The sequence below is a fragment of the Heptranchias perlo genome, chromosome 5, assembly GCF_035084215.1.
Source record: "Heptranchias perlo isolate sHepPer1 chromosome 5, sHepPer1.hap1, whole genome shotgun sequence".
NCBI lineage: Eukaryota > Metazoa > Chordata > Chondrichthyes > Hexanchiformes > Hexanchidae > Heptranchias > Heptranchias perlo.
The window spans coordinates 54,275,108-54,294,542 of record NC_090329.1 but is presented as its reverse complement, the minus strand read 5'-3'; the positions used below and the strand labels follow the sequence as shown (position 1 = coordinate 54,294,542).

Sequence of the window (19,435 nt, the reverse complement as noted above, 5' to 3'; positions counted from 1 at the left end):
TTTTGCTGATCACAGCCATTCTATTTGGCTCTCACTTGCTGCCTGTGTTTGCGATGCTGTCAGTGTCTGGGCTTGTAGCTGAGACTGTGGCTGAATGCAGACCAAGGGGCGGAATTTCCTGTGGTGGTGTAATCGTGCACCCATTTTGGAGTTCTGTTTACGCCCAAACTTCTGGCCAATCTCATTAACATACACTGGAACGTAAAAATGGGCGCAAACCAGTAGAAATCAGCGTAAACAATTGGGGCACGAGGAAAGCGGCAAACTCACACCATTTATTCCTTTTGAGCATTAAAATTGAAGTTGCAACCCATCTAACCATCATTCATCACACACCACGTTTAAGAACATGGAATCATGGAAGCTTTTCAATTTTTAATGTGACTCATACTTGTGCCATAAAAATGCATTCAAAGAAACAAATAATACAGTGCAGGTCTCGGTGGGGATAGATTTAAAAAAAACTCAAAAAATTGCAATAATACACCAGAAAAATGACACTTTCCAGTCAAGCCTAAAATTCTGGGCTTAATTTTACACCAGTTTTGAACCAGAGTAATTGCAGGAAATGCGCGTGTGCAGATATTTTGTCTGGGGTGGAGCCATTACAATGAGCTGAGATGCGTTTGGTTGCTGGATTGTTAGATGGGTGTAAAAGAGTGAGGAAATTCGGGTGTATGCCAGGTATTTGCTTTTCGCCACTTTTACATGTGTCTCTGGAATGCAAATGCACAGAAATTTCCACCCCCAAGTCCTGCCCATTACATTGCTAGTGCAGTTGGCACGCAGTGAATGGGAGCCGAACACAAATTGAGCCACAGCAGCTGGAGAGCGGAAAAATTGGCAGGGGAGAATTCCGGCACCTGTGGGTTAAGTTCGACGATAGTTTCTGTAGCTGCCAAATCAGTGAGCACTTGTGGACTTTGTGAGCCAAATTGCCATTTGTTCTGTTGGAGTTGACTCTTAGGGTTTCTAGATAGTGTGTATTACAAGGAAGTAGCATGTTGCGGGTCAAGGTGCAGTTCATCAACTGCTTGAGCTTTTCTCTTATGGCTTTTGACACTAACTCAACTCCTTTGTGTTGTTTCTGCCACACTCAAGTCTTTTATTGTGCTATTAGTGGAGCAAGAGGCTCATTCTGCAGATTGTCCACACAGTAAAAGATGGTGTATGTATAAAATTGCATCATTAATATTGCAACTCAAATATCTGATTAAGAAAATTATGACGTGGTATTTTGGCTGGCTTGAAATACGCTGATGATTTGTTGCAAAGATAGAATTTACTGAGTTTCAGATAAAATCATTGGACATTAAACATTTTGAGCTGCTTCACATAGTTGCCTACACCAAAGATCAATATCCATACTTCATTTATTTTCAAGGTAACATTAAATGCTGTTGGAATTATCCAGACATTCTTCTTCAACTTGAGGGACCCATTCTCTACCATTTCCCCGCCCCCCCCCCCCCCCATTTTTTTTTTGCTTATTATTTTTGAGGTTTATTCTAATAAATAATCCTTCAGGAGCACCTTTCTAAACTTTTTTTAGGAACTGATGTACATACTGGTAATCAAGCTTATTGGGTTAATTATCCTCTTGTATTGAGAACATTTTTTAAAAAACTACAAATGCTGGAAATTTGAAAAAATAGAAAATTCTAGAAATGCACAGCAGATCAGTCAATATCTGCAAAAAGACTATTAATATTTTGAACCCTTAGTCAGAACTAGAAACTGAAAGATAAGGAAGCTCCTTTATAGGACTAAACAAAGTGAATAGGGACGTGAAGAATAATGCGTGAAAGTTCCCTCATTAATGTAGTTTTGAAATTTAGCACAATGAAGTATTAATGTTGTATTTGCTTTTATTTTTCTCTTAACTTTTGTCTCTAGATGCTTAAAAGCTGTTAATCGCCAGCATCTTCCAGTTCTGATGAAAGGTCATTGATCTGAAATGCTAACTCTCTTTCTCCCTCCATAGATGCTGCCTGACCTGCTGAGCGTTTCCAGCATTTTCTGTTTTTTATTTCAGATTTCAAGCATCCGCAGTATTTTGCTTATGTGTTAAATATTAATGTTTGGATTAATCTACATAATTGGTCATTACTGTAGCATTTTGCTACAGTAATGTAGCGATTTCAGGTCGAAATTTTTGAGTTCTGTTGAAGGCTCTACGCCCAAAACATCAGCCCATCTTTTTACCTTTCAGATGCTGACTGACATGTCTATTTCCAACATTTTCAGTTTTTATTCTCCGAGCTTGATTTGGAGAAATGTTATTGTATAGTTGAACCTCAATTATATGTCATAATGGAGCATTCCCTCCACTGAGTGGCTAATCGAGTGTCCTGGCAGTCTCGACTCTTCCCCCCCCCCCCCCCCCCCCCCAAAACCTGGCACAAACTTGTGATCTATTGCTAATAAAAGACCTGACCAGTCTGAATCCATGATTTAACCCAAAGTTACATGTAGAAATTGTGGCCCAGTGCATATAAAAGACCTGGCTCAAAGCCGGGTAATCTTGGATAATCACAAACTAATAACATTTTTAACCACTGCATTAAAATTTTGTGCAGTTGAGTATTTGCAAAGTGCGCTAACATCATCAAGCAGACTGTTAAGTATACATAAACAAAAGCAAAATACTGTGGATGCTAGAAATCTGAAATAAAACCAGAAAATGCTAGAAACACTCCAGGTGATGAAAGGCCATCGACCTGAAACGTTAACTCTGTTTCTCTCTCCACAGGTGCTGCCTGACCTGCTGAGTGTTTCCAGCATTTCCTGGTTTTGCTTTTGTTAAGTGTATTTGTTGGCAGTATCAGAACAGCACTTTTCACAAATAAAAGTAGTGACCAGGTTCACTTGATTCAAATGTTGGGGAACTAACTGTAGTTGGCAATGACTATAAATTGGTTTGTCTATCCTTCTAACTACATGATCAAGGGTTCAAGCTCTGGGGTTGCCTGTCCTTTGATTCCACCTGCTGCAGATTGGGTGAATTGCAGCAGGCTTGTCTGGGTGCTACATCACTCACCCTGCTATTGGATGAAGGAGAAGTTGATGAGATTTCGCCCCCCTCCCTCATAAGAGTACAGTAGTAGTTGGCTGAGCACTTTGTGGTTTTTTTTTAATATTCGTTCATGGGATGTGGGCGTCGCTGGCAAGGCCGGCATTTATTGCCCATCCCAAACGGCCCTTGAGAAGGTGGTGGTGAGCCGTCTTCATGAACCCCTGCAGTCCGTGTGGCGAAGGTTCTCCCACAGTGCAGTTAGGAAGGGAGTTCCAGGATTTTGACCCAGCGACGATGAATGAACGGCGATATATTTCCAAATCGGGATGGTGTGTGACTTGGAGGGGAACGTGCAAGTGGTGTTGTTCCCATGTATCTGCTGCTCTTGTCCTTCTAGGTGGTGGAGGTCGCGGGTTTGGGAGGTGCTGTCAAAGAAGCCTTGGCAAGTTGCTTCAGTGCATCCTGTAGATGGTACACACTGCAGCCACTGTGCGCTGGTGGTGAAGGGAGTGAATGTTTAGGGTGGTGGATGGGGTGCCAATCAAGCGGGCTGCTTTGTCCTGGATGGTGTCAAGCTTCTTGAGTGTCGTTGGAGCTGCACTTATCCAGGCAAGTGGAGAGTATTCCATCACACTCCTGACTTGTGCCTTGTAGATGGTGGAAAGGCTTTGGGGAGTCTGGAGGTGAGTCACTCGCTGCAGAATACCCAGCCTCTGACCTGCTTTTGTAGCCACAGTATTTATATGGCTGGTCCAGTTAAGTTTCTGGTCAATGGTGACCCCCAGGATGTTGATGGTGGGGGATTCGGCGATGGTAATGCCGTTGAATGTCAAGGGGAGGTGGTTAGACACTTGCTTGTTGGAGATGGTCATTGCCTGGCACCTGTCTGACGCGAATGTTACTTGCCACTTACGAACCCAAGCCTGGATGTTGTCCAGGTCTTGCTGCATGTGGGCTCGGACTGCTTCATTATCTGAGGGGTTGTGAATGGAACTGCATACTGTGCAATCATCAGCGAACATCCCTATTTCTGACCTTATGTTGGCGGGAAGATCATTGGTGAAACAGCTCAAGATGTTTGGGCCTAGGACACTGCCTTGAGGAACTCCTGCAGCAATGTCCTGGGGCTGAGATGATTGGCCTCCAACAACCACTACCATCTTCCTTTGTGCTAGGTATGACTCCAGCCACTGGAGAGTTTACCCCGATTCCCATTGTTTTCAATTTTACTCGGGCTCCTTGGTGCCACACTCAGTCAAATGCTGCCTTGATGTCAAGGGCAGTCACTCTCACCTCACCTCTGGAATTCAGCTCTTTTGTCCATGTTTGGACCAAGGCTGTAATGAGGTCTGGAGCCGAGTGGTCCTGGCGGAACCCAAACTGAGCATCAGTGAGCAGGTTATTGGTGAGAAAGTGCCGCTTAATAGCACTGTCGACGACACCTTCCATCACTTGGCTGATGATTGAGAGTAGACTGATGGGGCGGTAATTGGCCGGATTGGATTTGTCCTGCTTTTTGTGGACAGGACATACCTGGGCAATTTTCCACATTGTTGGGTAGATGCCAGTGTTGTAGCTGTACTGGAACAGCTTGGCTAGAGGCGCAGCTAGTTCTGGAGCACAACTTTTCAACACTACAGTCGGGATGTTGTCGGGGCCCATAGCATTTGCTGTATCCAGTGCACTCAGCCATTTCTTGATATCACGTGGAGTGAATCGAATTGGCTGAAGACTGGCTTCTGTGATGGTGGGGATATCGGGAGGAGGCCGAGGTGGATCATCCGCTCGGCACTTCTGGCTGAAGGCGGTTGCAAACTTTTCAGCTTTGTCTTTTGCGCTCACCTGCTGGACTCCACCATCATTGAGGATGGGGATGTTTGCAGAGCCTCCTCCTCCCGTTAGTTGTTTAATTGTCCACCACCATTCACGACTGGATGTGGCAGGACTGCGAAGCTTTGATATGATCTGTTGGTTGTGGAATCGCTTAGATCTATCTATAGCATGTTGCTTCTGCTATTTAGCATGCATGTAGTCCTGAGTTGTAGCTTCACCAGGTTGGCACCTCATTTTCAGGTACGCCTGGTGCTGCTCCTGGCATGCTCTTCTACACTCCTCATTGAACCAGGGTTGATCCCCTGGCTTATTGGTAATGGTAGAGTGAGGAATATGCCAGGCCATGAGGTTACAGATTGTGCTGGAATACAATTCTGCTGCTGCTGATGGCCCACAGCGCCTCATGGATGCCCAGTTTTGAGCTGCTCGATCTGTTCTGAATCCATCCCATTTAGCATGGTGGTGGTGCCATACAACATGTTGGATGGTGTCCTCAGTGTGAAGTAGCTTGTGTATCCCTTCACTCCCAGCTGAAGCACCGATATTTAGTTAAATATGCAATAGAGGAACAATTCAGTAACACAGTTTAGTTATGAAGGAATCTTATTTTGCTCAGATAATGCGATAGTTACCTTTTGTGTCATTTAGAAAATTTAAATAATTTGCAAATGCTAAGATTCTGATATAAAACAGCATAAGCATCAGTTTTCTTTTTTTGTTTCCCTTGCAGTATAGTGCAGTGGACACCAATCCGTTATCTGTATATGTTATGCACCCATTTTGGAACTCTGTAGTTAAGGTAAGAGCATATTAATACAAAGTTGCAGTATTACTGGGTCCTTATGTGGTTTCTTTATTTCCAGCACAGGATGAGGCATTTGAACTAAATTTGGCAGAAATAACAATGATAAAGAAGGTGTACTAGGTTTCCTTGTAAAATATTACCTTCTCAGAAGAGAGGTCATGGATTTTCTGACGGCCATGTCCGAGATAACGATCTCCTGACTATGCTGCAGTCACATTTTAGAGTACCTTGCTGCATTGTTCAAAATGCCAGAAATTCTATGATGCATGGGACGGAGGGAAAGGGAAAGGAACAGTGGAATCGGGGTACCAGTGTTAGTGAGATGTTTCCTGAAGAACCAGATGGTAAGAATGACCGTCTGCAGTTTTCATTTGTTGTTCTAAAAGGATCCACTGTAAGAATATGTTGCTTAAAAAAGTGGATAGCTGGTTTGGCACATTCAGTATTAGGTTTTTAATTTTGAATTGAGCATAAAGACTAGATAACCTACAGTGGAGAATTTCTGATCTCCCTACTTATCAACCTTTCTTTTTGCTTTTATAGATTTTACCCACATGGTTGGCACCAAATCTGTTGACGTTCTCTGGTTTCATGCTACTTGTACTTAATTTTTTTATGTTGACCTATTTTGACTATGATTTTTATGCTTCAGGTAAGAACTTGATTTCTATGTGTGTTTAAAAAATATATATGGTATAATGGAAACTGCTTATAAGTAACACATTCTGAAGTCCCAATGTACAGATGCCCCTTTTACTTCACAGGTTTGCCTCTGTTGACACGAGTGCCATCGGAGGTAAGCCTGTAGTGTAACTGAACCAGCACAATTGCCACCGGAGACACACATGTTCCTTGGCAGTCGGTAGTTTCTCTTTGTGCTGGTGTTTGCTTTGCGTCTGCTATTTTGATTGCAACTGCAGACTCCTGTACAAGCCAGCTTCCCTTCACTCTCCTCAGAGATATCGGAGATGGTCTGTGACTAATAAAACTGACTCTGTGACTTTGTAGTAATCGAGTTCACTCAGTTAATTAAGAATATAAGAAATAGGAGCCAGGCGTAGGCCATACGGCCCCGCGAGCCTGCTCCGCCACTCAATCAGATCGAGGCTGATCTTCAACCTCAACTCCATTTTTTTGTCCGATCCCCATATCCCTTGAAACACGCATTCGCAGCTGTGCAAGGGACATGCAATTCCTGCGCCTGGTGCCTCTGACTTCTTGCTTCAAACACAGTTCCACACATTGTTGCGGGGCATCCCTGAGCAATTTGGCCAGCCCCCGAATTGCCTGTGCCGCCCCACCTTTATCTCAGGACAGGAGCTAAGTGCTGTTCCTGGGTTCCACCATGGAGAAGGGGCAGCCTTGCCTATTGAACGGCTCACCTGCCCTCAGCCGGACAATGTACGACAAAGCCTTCCATGCCTCTCCCTTGAGCAAGTAAGACATATATGTTTCAGGATTTTTGAGTTTTTTTTCCCCTCACTGAAATGATTTTGGGATTGATTTATGTTTAAGTGTTGTGTTTTAAAACTAAATGAATTTGCACAGGTTTTTTTTTCAAAAGCCACAGGCATTGAAGATATGTATTAAAGCCAGACTAATTAATTTGTAGAATGTTGCAGCTGATCATTGAGGACCAATTGTCTTCTCCCAACACATTAGTCCCTGTTTTTTTTGATTGCAACAGATTTTTTCCTTACACCCATACCCCAGGGCAGGAGGAGGGGTTATTGATCTGCTGCCTTCCTAACTGGGATCAAGACAGTATCTCAATCCTCCCCTTGGCCTAGAAAACAGAGAAAAGATACATGGGTAGTCAGGTTTTAAACAAGTGACTGAGGTATAGGCCTGAGGCCTGGAGTTGAAAACTAAAAATGCAGGTGGTGAGGTTTTGCAGTTAGAAGTAGTCTGAAAGAACGTCACCCTTTAATGTAATGGTAGTTCTTTGCCAGGTCGCTATGTACTATTATGGAAGAGCAGCCAATATCTCGCAACGCCATTATGTGCGTACCATTCACTATGACAAAATGGAGAGAAGGAGTCGACCCATCTACGTCAGCGGTCACCACATAAATGGGCATCTTGTACATTACAAGCTCAGTTTGCATTGCAGAGTTTTTTTTTGAGCCCGGCAGTGGTTCATCTTGTGACCTATCTCTCCATATTAGAAACACCCGACCTTATTGTCTCTAGATCGCTGACTTGCGCTAGATTGCTCCCTCTGGCCTTGATGGGGCGGGTTGAGCAGCTGGCTCGCTGAGCGGTTCATCTGTGGGATAGCTTGAGGCATCTGGTCTCCCACCCATGCATTGGCTCACCTGTGCTCATGAAGTCATAAGATGGTTAGCGGCTGTTCCTAGCTGCTTGACTGTTCTACACTCCTGTTGAAAAAATCAGATTCTTAAAGCGCCTAAACTTTTTCCAGAAATCTATCCCTCAGCATTAAATGGTAAGACCTTCATACCCTGTCACACCATTGCTTTCCAACTACATCTGCCACAATAACTATTTCTCTACAACTACTGAATGGATCTTTACTTAGTTTCTTAAATGTCTGCCTGTAAGTTGCAGGTGTTCAATTATAAGCGCCAAGGATAGCACGTTTTACAATATCATAGTCCATGCTATTGACTAGATTGATGTGAGAAAACATCATGAGCGCCTTCCCACTTAGTGAAGTGTTAGTAGTGATTGTTTACAGCTGAATGGATTTAATTGGCTGCATATTGTGGCCACTTGAGTTTATGCCAGCCTGTAGGTTCCCTTCCCTGAAGGACATGAGTGCACCAGATGAAATTTTACAACAATCTGGCAGCTTTAATGGTTAGTTTTCCTGATGTTAGCCCATAAATTATCAGATTTATTGAATTTAGTTTCACAACATGCCACATTTGGATTTGAAGTCTCAACCTCTGGATTGCTAGTCCAAGACCAAAACCAGTACATTACCAAACTCTTTGTCACAAGTTGACTGGCACACTCCTTTTTGTGCCTCTAGTGACTAGCTAGCAATTCAAGTGTCCAGATAAAGCTGCCAAGATCATCCCCCTTTTTAAAATTTGGAATCAGATTTGATCAACCGGTGGGCTCCATTTTCGATGACTCACTTACTGGACTCTTAGCTAATGCTTGTTTCTCTGTCAGTTCATGAGCATGATGATGCTCTATCTTCCTCTGTTTGGATTCGTATTGTACTTTTTCTCCTTATACTGGTGTAATTTCTCCCCCTCGTTGTTCTCATTCGTGGTGTTCTCTTTTCAGGCAATCTTGTTCCTGCCTACATAGCTCTTGTTCTTTTGCTAGCTGAAGCTCTTTCTCTTAAATAAAACTCATTCCATCAACTGAAACTTGTTTATTTCCCCCTCCCCGCCATAGCATAGGTGCTATGTTTTAAAGGTTTGAAAAGAGGCATTTCAAGCTGCCAGCGTTGTCGGGTATGCATTGAAGCCAGACGAGCCAGTTTGTGCATTGCTGCAGCTCACAGCCTATTCCAAACTGATTCAGTGAGGATCACATGTCGCATCCTTAGCCCATTAGAAAGCTTTGTTTTAAAACATAGCACCTAAACATAAATCAGTCCCAATATTCCTTCCATGAAGATTAAAAAAAAAGATCGAAAATGTGACGCATACGACAAAGAACTGGAAAAGACCCCACCTGGCCCATTGAACCTTCCCACCCTGACATGGTGCAACCTACGTGCACCATTAGCTCATCCTCTCAAGTCACGCAATGTTTTGGGAGAAGCAAAAAAACCCAGAGGAAAATACTTAGACCGATTTAGGAAAAATTGGGCCTTACCAAGACGTTGTATAAGGTGTAGATAGTATTTCTAGTTTTATATTGAACTGTCCTCGCTATGTACCTTAACACCCTATTAACTTTTCTAAGGTGTCTCCGATATGGTTGTGGGCCTCCAACTCCTTGCGAACTATGACCCCTAAGTCCCTCTCCTGATCCGCACTAATAAGTAGGTAACACTGCACGGTATACGTGTGCCTGGAATTACCCAGACCCAGATGCATCACACTGCATTTATCCACATTGAAGGACTCCTGACACATTAACTAAATGTATCGTATGTGCCATATTTATTTCAGCTACATTCCTAACTCTTGCACATATTGTTGTGTCATCAACAAATTTGACAATTATCCCCTTTATGCCTTCATCTAAATCATTAATACAGATTGTTAAGAGCAACATTCCCAATACAAATCCTTCCACTAGTGACTAGACTCTGTATAGACCTGCTTCCATTAATTACAACCCTCTGCCTGTGAGAATTGAATCAGTTTGCTGTCCAGCATTGAATTTGTCCACTAGTTCCACAGGCCAAATATCTTAGCGACCTTTTGTGCAGCACTTTATGAAAGGTTTCCAGGAAATTGAGATGCATAATCTCTGCTGGGCTACCATCATCCAGCAACTTTGATTTTTTTTTGAAGGAGATGACAATCTATAACCACCTGTTAAGGGTGATGTGAGGTTTTAGGAGTCATTATTTTGCTTTCCTTTTGGTTTGGCCATGACCAAATCCTTTGGCTATGATTGCACATTTGCTGCTCGTGGTTCAAGCTTTCATATGTTTAGAAAATTATGGGGTAGGAACAAAGTTCCTCAAATCCTTCCTACAGCAAAGGCTTGTTAATGACTTCATATCAAGTTTTCAATAGTAGCACATACTGTTTATTACTTTGCTGATGTTTTAGTTAGCTCAATGCCATAGCTGTCCAGTTCCCCAAAATTAAGTGCTTGCATAAATCTTTTATTATTTCCACTTGCCATTTGGAAGTGTATTTTTGGCATCTTGTATTAGAAAGTAAATGCTATGAATAGTTAAATACTGTTTAGGCCATGCATTAAAAAAACTGAACAGATGCTTTAAATATGGTGCAAGCCTTCAGTTTTGAACTTTTTTTTTCAGCACTACTTGGAATCCATGGTTGCTTTATTGCCCGACAACGTAACCTGTCAACTGAGTCATTTCAGTTTTGGTAATGAGTATGATTGTAGGGTTTTAGATCACATGAAATGCCTTGCTCTCTCCCTATTTAATTTGAGAGACGAAGCGGAAGTACTTGCTTTCTTCTGTAGCATGTAAAATGCAGAAGTTGCTTTCTGGTATCTTAAGAAAAAAAAACTTTGGCTGTGTGACACATTTTATTGAGGAAATGCTTAGAAAATCTTGTGTGCTGTCGGAGAGTGACCACGTTCTTTTTTTGCCCTCTTTCTGTTCCAGGTGCAGGTCATACGCACGTTCCCAGTTGGGTATGGGTTGTTGCTGGTCTCCTAAACTTCACAGCATATACGCTAGGTGATGCTGCATTTTGTTCAGATTGCTAACTTATCGAATATCATGGTATATCGACATACATAGAACATTTGCTTGGAATTATATTTTAGTTGTGATTGTAATCATCCTGGAATCCGACAATAATCCCCTGCTTTTTTTCTCCACTACCAACCGTCTCTTACACCCCTCTCTCCTGGCCTCTACACCCTCACCTCCAACAAGTGCAAGGAGCTCATGGATTTCTTTGTCACAAAGATTGAGACCATCCATTCAGCTGCCTCTGCTGCACCCCTCCCTTCCCCTTGCCTACCTATCCAAACTTCTCCCAAGGTTCTCCTGCCCTAGCCCGGAACTCAAATCTTTTTCTAGTTTCCCTTCTGCCTCCCCTCACGCCTTCTCTGAGCTCATCTTGTCCATGAGACCCACCTCCTGCTCCCTCAACCCTATTCCCACTAACTGCTGACCAACCAACTTCCTTCCTGGCCCCTGTTCTAGCTGATATGTAAATCGCAGGAAACTGCTGTCCTTACCCAATCTGGCCTATATGTTACTCCAGTTGCACACCAGTGTGGCTAAATCTTAACTGCTCTCTGAAGTCCACTCAGTTGTATGAAACTGCGACAAAGTGGTTCTAGAAGAAGGCCCGTCACCACCTTCTCAAGGGCAATAAATGCTGGCCTTGCCAGCGATGCCAACACCCTGAAAATGAATTGTAAAGAGGTGGAGAGGAGAGGCGAAGCGAGAAACAATTAAAAATCCTGAATAGGAATGACACAGTATGAACTTTATTGAATGTCCAGAGATGTTCACTCCATATGACTTGACTTCCTTTTCCAAACCAAATAATTGTATATCCCAATGAGGAAAAGCAAGTAAGACATATGCAACAATGGCTTTATATCTGCGTAGGAGGAATATAAATATATGGTTATAAAACCAAGATTGTTTCTTTTGGGAAATACTATAGTGACTCTGTAACATTGAGCTTAATCTCTTTATCAATTTCTTATAGATGGGGTTGATGGGAAGCAAGCTCGGCGGACCAACTCCAGTACTCCACTTGGAGAACTCTTTGACCATGGCTTGGACAGCTGGGCGTGCATATTTTTTGTAGTCACTGTCTATTCCATTTTTGGACGTGGGGAGGCAGGAGTCAGCGTCCTTACACTTTTCTTCATTCTGTGGGTGGTGCTGTTTTCCTTCATATTTTCCCACTGGGAGAAGTACAATACAGGAATTCTTTTCCTTCCTTGGGGATATGACCTTAGTCAAGTGGTAAGTGACTTCAAGAATAAAAATATGTTAATTTATGTGCCACCCTGTTGTGGTGAAATGTCAGTGTTTCGTGCAGTGAATGCTTTTGGTGTACAGTGACTATTGTGTAAGACAAAACACAGCAGCTATCTCAAGTGTGTGCTTGTGTTTAGTTGCTAATTGAAGTCCATTGATTTTTTTTTAAAACTTGCAGCAAACTTTATTGAATGAAAGGAAAATAATATCCAACTGCACAAGTGATGCTTTAATCTGCACTAAACTGTTTTCTCAACCAAATGTAACAATTGGCCACATACACAAATGAGGTAGCAACTTGAGAAGGTTAATAGGAACCAATAATTCATAATATTCATAGTCACAGTGTAAGCTTGGGATTGTTTGTTGAAAAGGATTGGTACATAGTTTCACAAAGATGGATGAGTACTCGTTTGCCTCCACTTTTATTTCCTTCAGTTCTGAAAACAGTATGTTTAGAATTTGACCCTTTGCTCAAAACAGGTGACAGCTATGGTGAGGTATTGAGCTGGAAGGGCACCGTGTCTGGATTCAACCCTGTTCCTTCTGAAATAGTTCAGTAAGACTCCAGTGTTGTTTCCCTAAATGTTGGGCTGTGCTTTGAAAATAAATAAGTAAAAATGTTTCAATGAAGGCTACCCTGCAACACCTCTAGGATATTAGGTTCTTTTTGTTCTGTAAAATGTCAAATTTTTAAAAATGTACAAAGATACACCTCTAAATTATATTGAATCCTGTCTGCTGTAATCTTAATTTCTGTACTGTGGAAAGTGTGTAAGAAGATACACATTTCATCTGCAAAAGATAACTTTAATGTGCCAGTTATGGTATTTATTGTGATTACCTTTACCCCATTGAACCGGAGACTCCATATGGTTAACATTTTTATATAATTAATTAATTGGCTTAGATTTTCCTCCTGCTCACTACAGTACTAAAGATCAAATAATTTACAACACTTCTCTATAGGGATGGTTAAGAATGTTCAACTAATTATGAAGAGGTTTATATGTTATACATCTGTTGCAGACAGCTGCTCACAAATACAGAGCATTGCAGTAAGATGGGCCTCAAACAGAAACAAAAAAAATTTACTCCTCTTAATTCTGTTTCAGACCATTTCAATTGTATACATCATAACTGCCATAGTCGGGGTTGAAGCTTGGTATGGTCCCATCTTCCTTAATTTCCAATACAGAGATCTCTTCAGTACCATGATTCTGGGTATGTACCTTTGGTTAAATATGGTGAGGTATTGGGGTGAAACCGGTATTGAAAATTCATAAAACATGGTGAAAATAGACCCTGAAATTGTGCTTTTGTGCTTCACATAGGCTGTAGGTTAATATCTGCAGTTCTTCACAGGGTGAGCTCTTGATCTCAGTCTTGCTGTCAAAGGACAGTCAATTGCATTCCCCCACTCTGATGTAGAGAGTCATGGGAGAATGTTGTCATCTTGTCCTTCTGACTTGGAAATGGTGCGTAGACTTGTTAAAGAAGGAGTGGATTTGAAAAAACCATAAAATTGGATTCTGAATCGGTGACTTTTTTTTACCATATCCTTTTTTACATGCAACTTATACTTATGAGAAGTTATGAGCACGTGTGCCATATGTAAACAAAGCTTATAGATAGGATAAGAAGAATTGTATTTTTTTTGGGGGGGGGGGGGGTAACAAATTCATGTTCCCTTCAAGATCTCTCCAACACTGATTTGAATCTCCCATTTTTCTGTTTAGCATATGTGATGTAGTGTATTTAAAACTTTCTTTAACTATTGTCAGCTTTTGCATTCCAAGTATTGGCCCAAACGTTATGTCCAAGTTTGACGTAGTTGTGTTGTTGAAGCAACCAGGTCGAACTTTCATACTCTTAACTTTGGGACAGGTTTTTGGACAATTTATGGACTGGAATTTTACTTAAGCGTCCCAAGATTGAATATTAACAGCTGAAGTAGGAAAAAATAGAGTAAGTTTATTATTGGAATTTAAATTTTAACTGTAAAATAAGTACTAAAATATATCACATCGGTAAAATAAAAGCTTGAATAATAAATATGGGTGACAGATAATGGGGAAAATACAGGCAGACAGAAATTGTTAAAACTTTAAATTCTCTAAATCAGGAGTGACCAAGCTGTTTGACTTTGTGAGCGATATAAGCGCGTACCATGGAGCCTTGTGGGCCACATTTAATGTTTAAATCAATATTCTCTTTAGTTTCCCGATATGTGAAGCTGCTGACACATCTTGGTGTTCTGATTTAGGAATTATCCACTGATGAGGCACAAGAAATTCAAATAGGATAAAGCAGAAAATAAGAAATCTAACTATGAATAAAACTAAGATGTCTGGGCTTCCTGAGCTAGATTGTTAGAACTTGAGGGCCAGAACTGGCCCATGGTCTGTGGTTTGTGGTCTGTGTATACTTCAGTGATGTAACTGTTACAGTAATAGATATTTCTGACATTTCATTACTGTGATATTTTGTTTTGCAACATCACATTTGTGAATTGAAATCTTTTGGGCAAAGAAGATATTGGGCTCTAATTTTTATTTGTTTTAAAACTTCTATAAAGTAACGTAGGAAAATGTATTACATTTATGATTGAGCACAAGAAGTATCTAAGCATCGTTCCCACCTTGAACATGGTTTTCCTTTAATAATAGTTTATTTGGATGTGCAGATTTGTTCAGTATGTTGCTGTAAATTTATGTTGGATTGAAAATACAGGCCAACCAGTTTAATACATACTGTTGCTTCTAAATATGCTTATAAATTGAAAATCATTTAATCTATCTTCTAGGCTGTGCCTTTATCATCACATTTCCTGTGAGTTTGTATAATGTTTTCAAGTAAGTATATGATTTTGGTAAATTTGAATTGTTTTCCATATTTGAGAGATTTTGTCAAGTGTTAATGTTAAAATTTGAAAATTTTCTTATACAAATGTAAGTAGTTTAAAAGCTAAGTATTGATATTTTGAATATCCTTATTGAATACTTGCTCATGCACCTCGGTCTCAAAATTAAGTCAATTTGTCAGCCTCATTTTCTGATATTTTTTGAAATGACGTTTTTGAATTTTAGAAAAAACACCCCGCTCAGTATTGTAATGTTGGAAGAATGAAGAATTATGAATTTGAAATTTACAGTTGCAGTGGAAAACATTTCTATAATTTAAGGTTTAAACATGATACAGGTTTGGGTTTTGCCTTAGATATTCACTCAGCTACAGCGGTGCTCGTCACATGGGGCTATGGTGTAGTGGCAAAAGCAGAGACCTGGCTCAAAGAGGCGGATTGGGAACTTAATATTCCTGGCTGCAAGATATTCAGGAAAGATAAGGAAGGAAAAAAAGGAAGGGGTGGCAGTGTTGATCAAAAGACTATTATGGCTCTGGCAAGGGAAGATGTAGTTGAGTGGGGTCAAAGACAGAATTGATTTGGTTAGAATTAAGGAACAATAGAGGAGCTATTACACCACTTGGGTGTATACTGTAGGCCACCAAATAGTGGGAAGGAGATAGAGGAGCAAATTTGGAGGCAAATTACAGAAAGATGCAAGAACTATAGAGTAGTGATAATGGGGGACTTCAATTATCCCATTATAGACTGGAATAGCAACAGTGTCAGGGGTAAAGAGGGGGAGGAATTCCTGAAATCAAGAACTTTTTTGATCAGTATGTTTCCAGCCCAACGAGGAAGGAAGCAGTGCTGGATGTAGTTATGGGGAATGAAGTGTGGCAAGTGGTGCATGTTTCAGTGGAGGAGCATTTTGGGTACAGTGATCATAATATTAGGTTTAGAATAGTTATGGAAAAAGACATGGAACAATCAAGTGTAAAAATACTTAACTGAAGGAGGGATAATTTCAGTGAGTTAAAAAGGGATCTTGCCCAGATGGATTGGAATCAAAGATTGGTAGGCAAAACAGTAATTGAACAATGGGAGGCCTTCATGGAGGAGATGGTTCGGGTACAGAGTAGACAAATTTCCATGAGGGGGAAAGGAAGGGCATCCAAAGCTAAAGATCCCTGGATGACTAAAAATATAGAGATTAAAATGAAACACAAAAAGGAGGCTTATGACAAATGTAAGGTTCATAATACAGTAGAGAACCAAGCTGAATAACAAAGTATGGAGGAGATCTTAAAATAAAAAAGGGAATAAGAGGAGCAAAGAGAGAGTATGAGAATAGATTAGTAGCTAACGTAAAAGGGAACCCAAAAGTCTTTTATAAACATATAAATAGTAAAAGGGTAGTCAAAGGAAGGATGGGGCCGATTAGGGTCAAAAAAATAGATGATCATGTGGGGGCAGAGGGTATGGCTGAAGTACTAAATGAGTACTTTACATTGGTCTTCACTAGAAAAGAAGATGCTGCCATTGTAGCAGTAAAGGAGGAGGTAGCAGCGATAGTGGATAGGATGAAAATAGATAAAGAGGAGGTACTTAAAAGATTGGCAGTACTCCAAGTAGAAAAGTCACCCGGTCCAGATAGGATGCATCCTAGCTTACTGAGGGAAGACGGGTGGAAATTGCGGAGGCTCTGGCCACAATCTTCCAATTGTCCTTACATGTGGGAGTGGTGCCAGAGAACTGGGGGATTGCAAATGTTCAAAAAGGGGGAGAGGGGTAAATCCGGCAATTACAGGCCAGCCAGCCTAATGTCAGTGGTGGGGATACTTTGAGACAATAATCCAGGACAAAATTAATTGGCACTTGGAGAAGTATGGGCTATTAAATGAAAGTAAGCAGGAATTTGTTAAAGGAAAATCGTGTTTGACTAATTTGATCAAGTCCTTTGATGAAATAATGGAGAGGGTTGATGACTGTAATGCGGTTGATGTGTATATGGACTTTCAAAAGGCATTTGATGAAATACCATATAATAGATTTGTTAACAAAATTAAAGCCCATGGGATTAAAGGGACAGTGGCAGCATGGATACAAAATTGGCTACGGGACAGAAAGCAGAGAGTAGTCATGGACAGTTGTTTTTCATACTGGATGGAAGAATACAGTGGTGTTCCCCAGGGGTCGGTATTAGGACTACTGCTCTCTCTCTGTCTCTATATATCTCTCTCTCTCTCTCTCTCTCTCTCTCTCTCTCTCTCTCTCTCTCTCTCTATATATCTATATATATATATATATATATATATATATATATAAATAAATAAAAAATAAATAAATAAATAAAAATGACCTGGACTTGGGTATACAGGGTATAATTTCAAAGTTTGCAGATGACACAAAACTCGGAAATGTAGTAAACAATGCGGAGGATAGTAACAGACTTCAGGAAGACATGGGCAGACACATGGCAGGTGAAATTTAATGCAGAGAATTGTGAAGTGATACATTTTGGTCGGACTAATGAGGACAAGCAATATAAACTAAATGGTACAATTTTAAAGGGAGTGCAGGAACAGAGAGACCTTGGGGTGTCTGTACACACATCTTTGAAGGTGGCAGGACAAGTGGAAAGACTGTTTAAAAAAGTATATGGGATCCTTGGCTTTATTAATAGACATGATGTGGAGATGCCGGTGATGGACTGGGGTGGACAAATGTAAGGAATCTTACAACACCAGGTTATAGTCCAACAAATTTATTTTAAAATCACAAGCTTTCGGAGATTATCTCCTTCGTCAGATGAATGAATGAAAAGGTTCTCAAATCGCATATTTCTTCCTATGGACCCACGGCGAAGAATCACTGAAGAGACTACACGATAACATCAACAAGTTCCATCCCACCATCAAACTCACCATGGACTACTCCTCAGAATCGGTTTCTTTCTTGGACACACAAATCTCCATCAAAGACGGGCACCTCAGCACCTCACTCTACCGCAAGCCCACGGACAACCTCACGATGCTCCACTTTTCCAGCTTCCACCCCAACCACGTCAAAGAGGACATCCCCTATGGACAGGCCCTACGAATACACAGGATCTGCTCAGACGAGGAGGAACGCGATGGACACCTACAGACGCTGAAAGACGCCCTCGTAAGAACGGGATATGACGCTCGACTTGTCGATCGACAGTTCCGACGGGCCACAGCGAAGAATCGCATAGACCTCCTCAGAAGACTAACACGGGACGCAACCAACAGAGTACCCTTCGTCGTCCAGTACTTCCCTGGAGCGGAGAAACTACACCATGTTCTCTGCAGCCTTCAACATGTCATCGATGACGACGAACACCTCGCTAAGGCCATCCCCACGCCTCCACTGCTCGCCTTTAAACAGCCACCCAACCTCAAACAGACCATCGTTCGCAGCAAGTTACCCAGTTTTCAGGAGAACAGCGTCCACGACACCACACAACCCTGCCACGGCAACCTCTGCAAGACTTGCCAGATCATCGACACGGATACCACCATCACACGAGAGGACACCACCCACCAGGTACATGGTTCATACTCCTGTGACTCGGCCAACGTTGTTTACCTCATACGTTGCAGGAAAGGATGCCCCGGAGCATGGTACATTGGCGAGACCATGCAGACGCTGCGACAACGGATGAACGGACACCGCGCAACAATCGCCAAACAGGAGGGTTCCCTCCCAGTCGGGGAACACTTTAGCAGTCAAGGACATTCAGCCACCGATCTTCGGGTAAGCGTTCTCCAAGGCGGCCTTCGAGACACACGACAACGCAAAATCGTCGAGCAGAAGTTGATAGCCAAGTTCCGCACCCATGAGGACGGCCTCAACCGGGATCTTGGGTTCATGTCACGCTACACGTAACCCCACCAGCAAAAAGGGGGAAAAAATTTATATGTTTTTTAAAATTCTCTCTCTCTCTCTCTCTCTCTGCCATTTTGAGTTTCTTTCTGCCTGCCTGTGTAAAAGACACAATGTATATCGAGTGTACTGGGACGTGCTGTTCTCCGTGACTGGCCTGTTTGAATAACAACGACACCTTTTGATTCGTGTGATGCTGTCCCAACATAGTATGAGATATGCGATTTGAGAACCTTTTCATTCATTCATCTGACGAAGGAGATAATCTCCGAAAGCTTGTGATTTTAAAATAAATTTGTTGGACTATAACCTGGTGTTGTAAGATTCCTTACATTTATTAATAGAGGCAAAGAGGAGTACAAAAGCAAGGAGGTAATGCTAAACCTTTATAAAACACTGGTTAGGCCTCAGCTGAAATATTTTCAATTCTGGGCACCACAC

At 41.6% G+C, this 19,435-nt stretch overlaps 1 protein-coding gene across 1 annotated transcript in view; it reads left to right on the top strand.

Annotated features, from left to right (window-relative positions):
• Positions 1–19,435, top strand: part of selenoi (selenoprotein I) — a 75,752-nt gene that overhangs the window by 35,019 nt on the left and 21,298 nt on the right. Inside the window, exons 2-7 of the mRNA XM_067984370.1 lie at positions 5,580–5,648; positions 6,198–6,306; positions 10,897–10,971; positions 11,963–12,225; positions 13,356–13,464; positions 15,047–15,095. Of these exons, the coding sequence (XP_067840471.1) occupies positions 5,580–5,648; positions 6,198–6,306; positions 10,897–10,971; positions 11,963–12,225; positions 13,356–13,464; positions 15,047–15,095 (674 nt within the window). The remainder of the gene's footprint in view (positions 1–5,579; positions 5,649–6,197; positions 6,307–10,896; positions 10,972–11,962; positions 12,226–13,355; positions 13,465–15,046; positions 15,096–19,435) is intronic.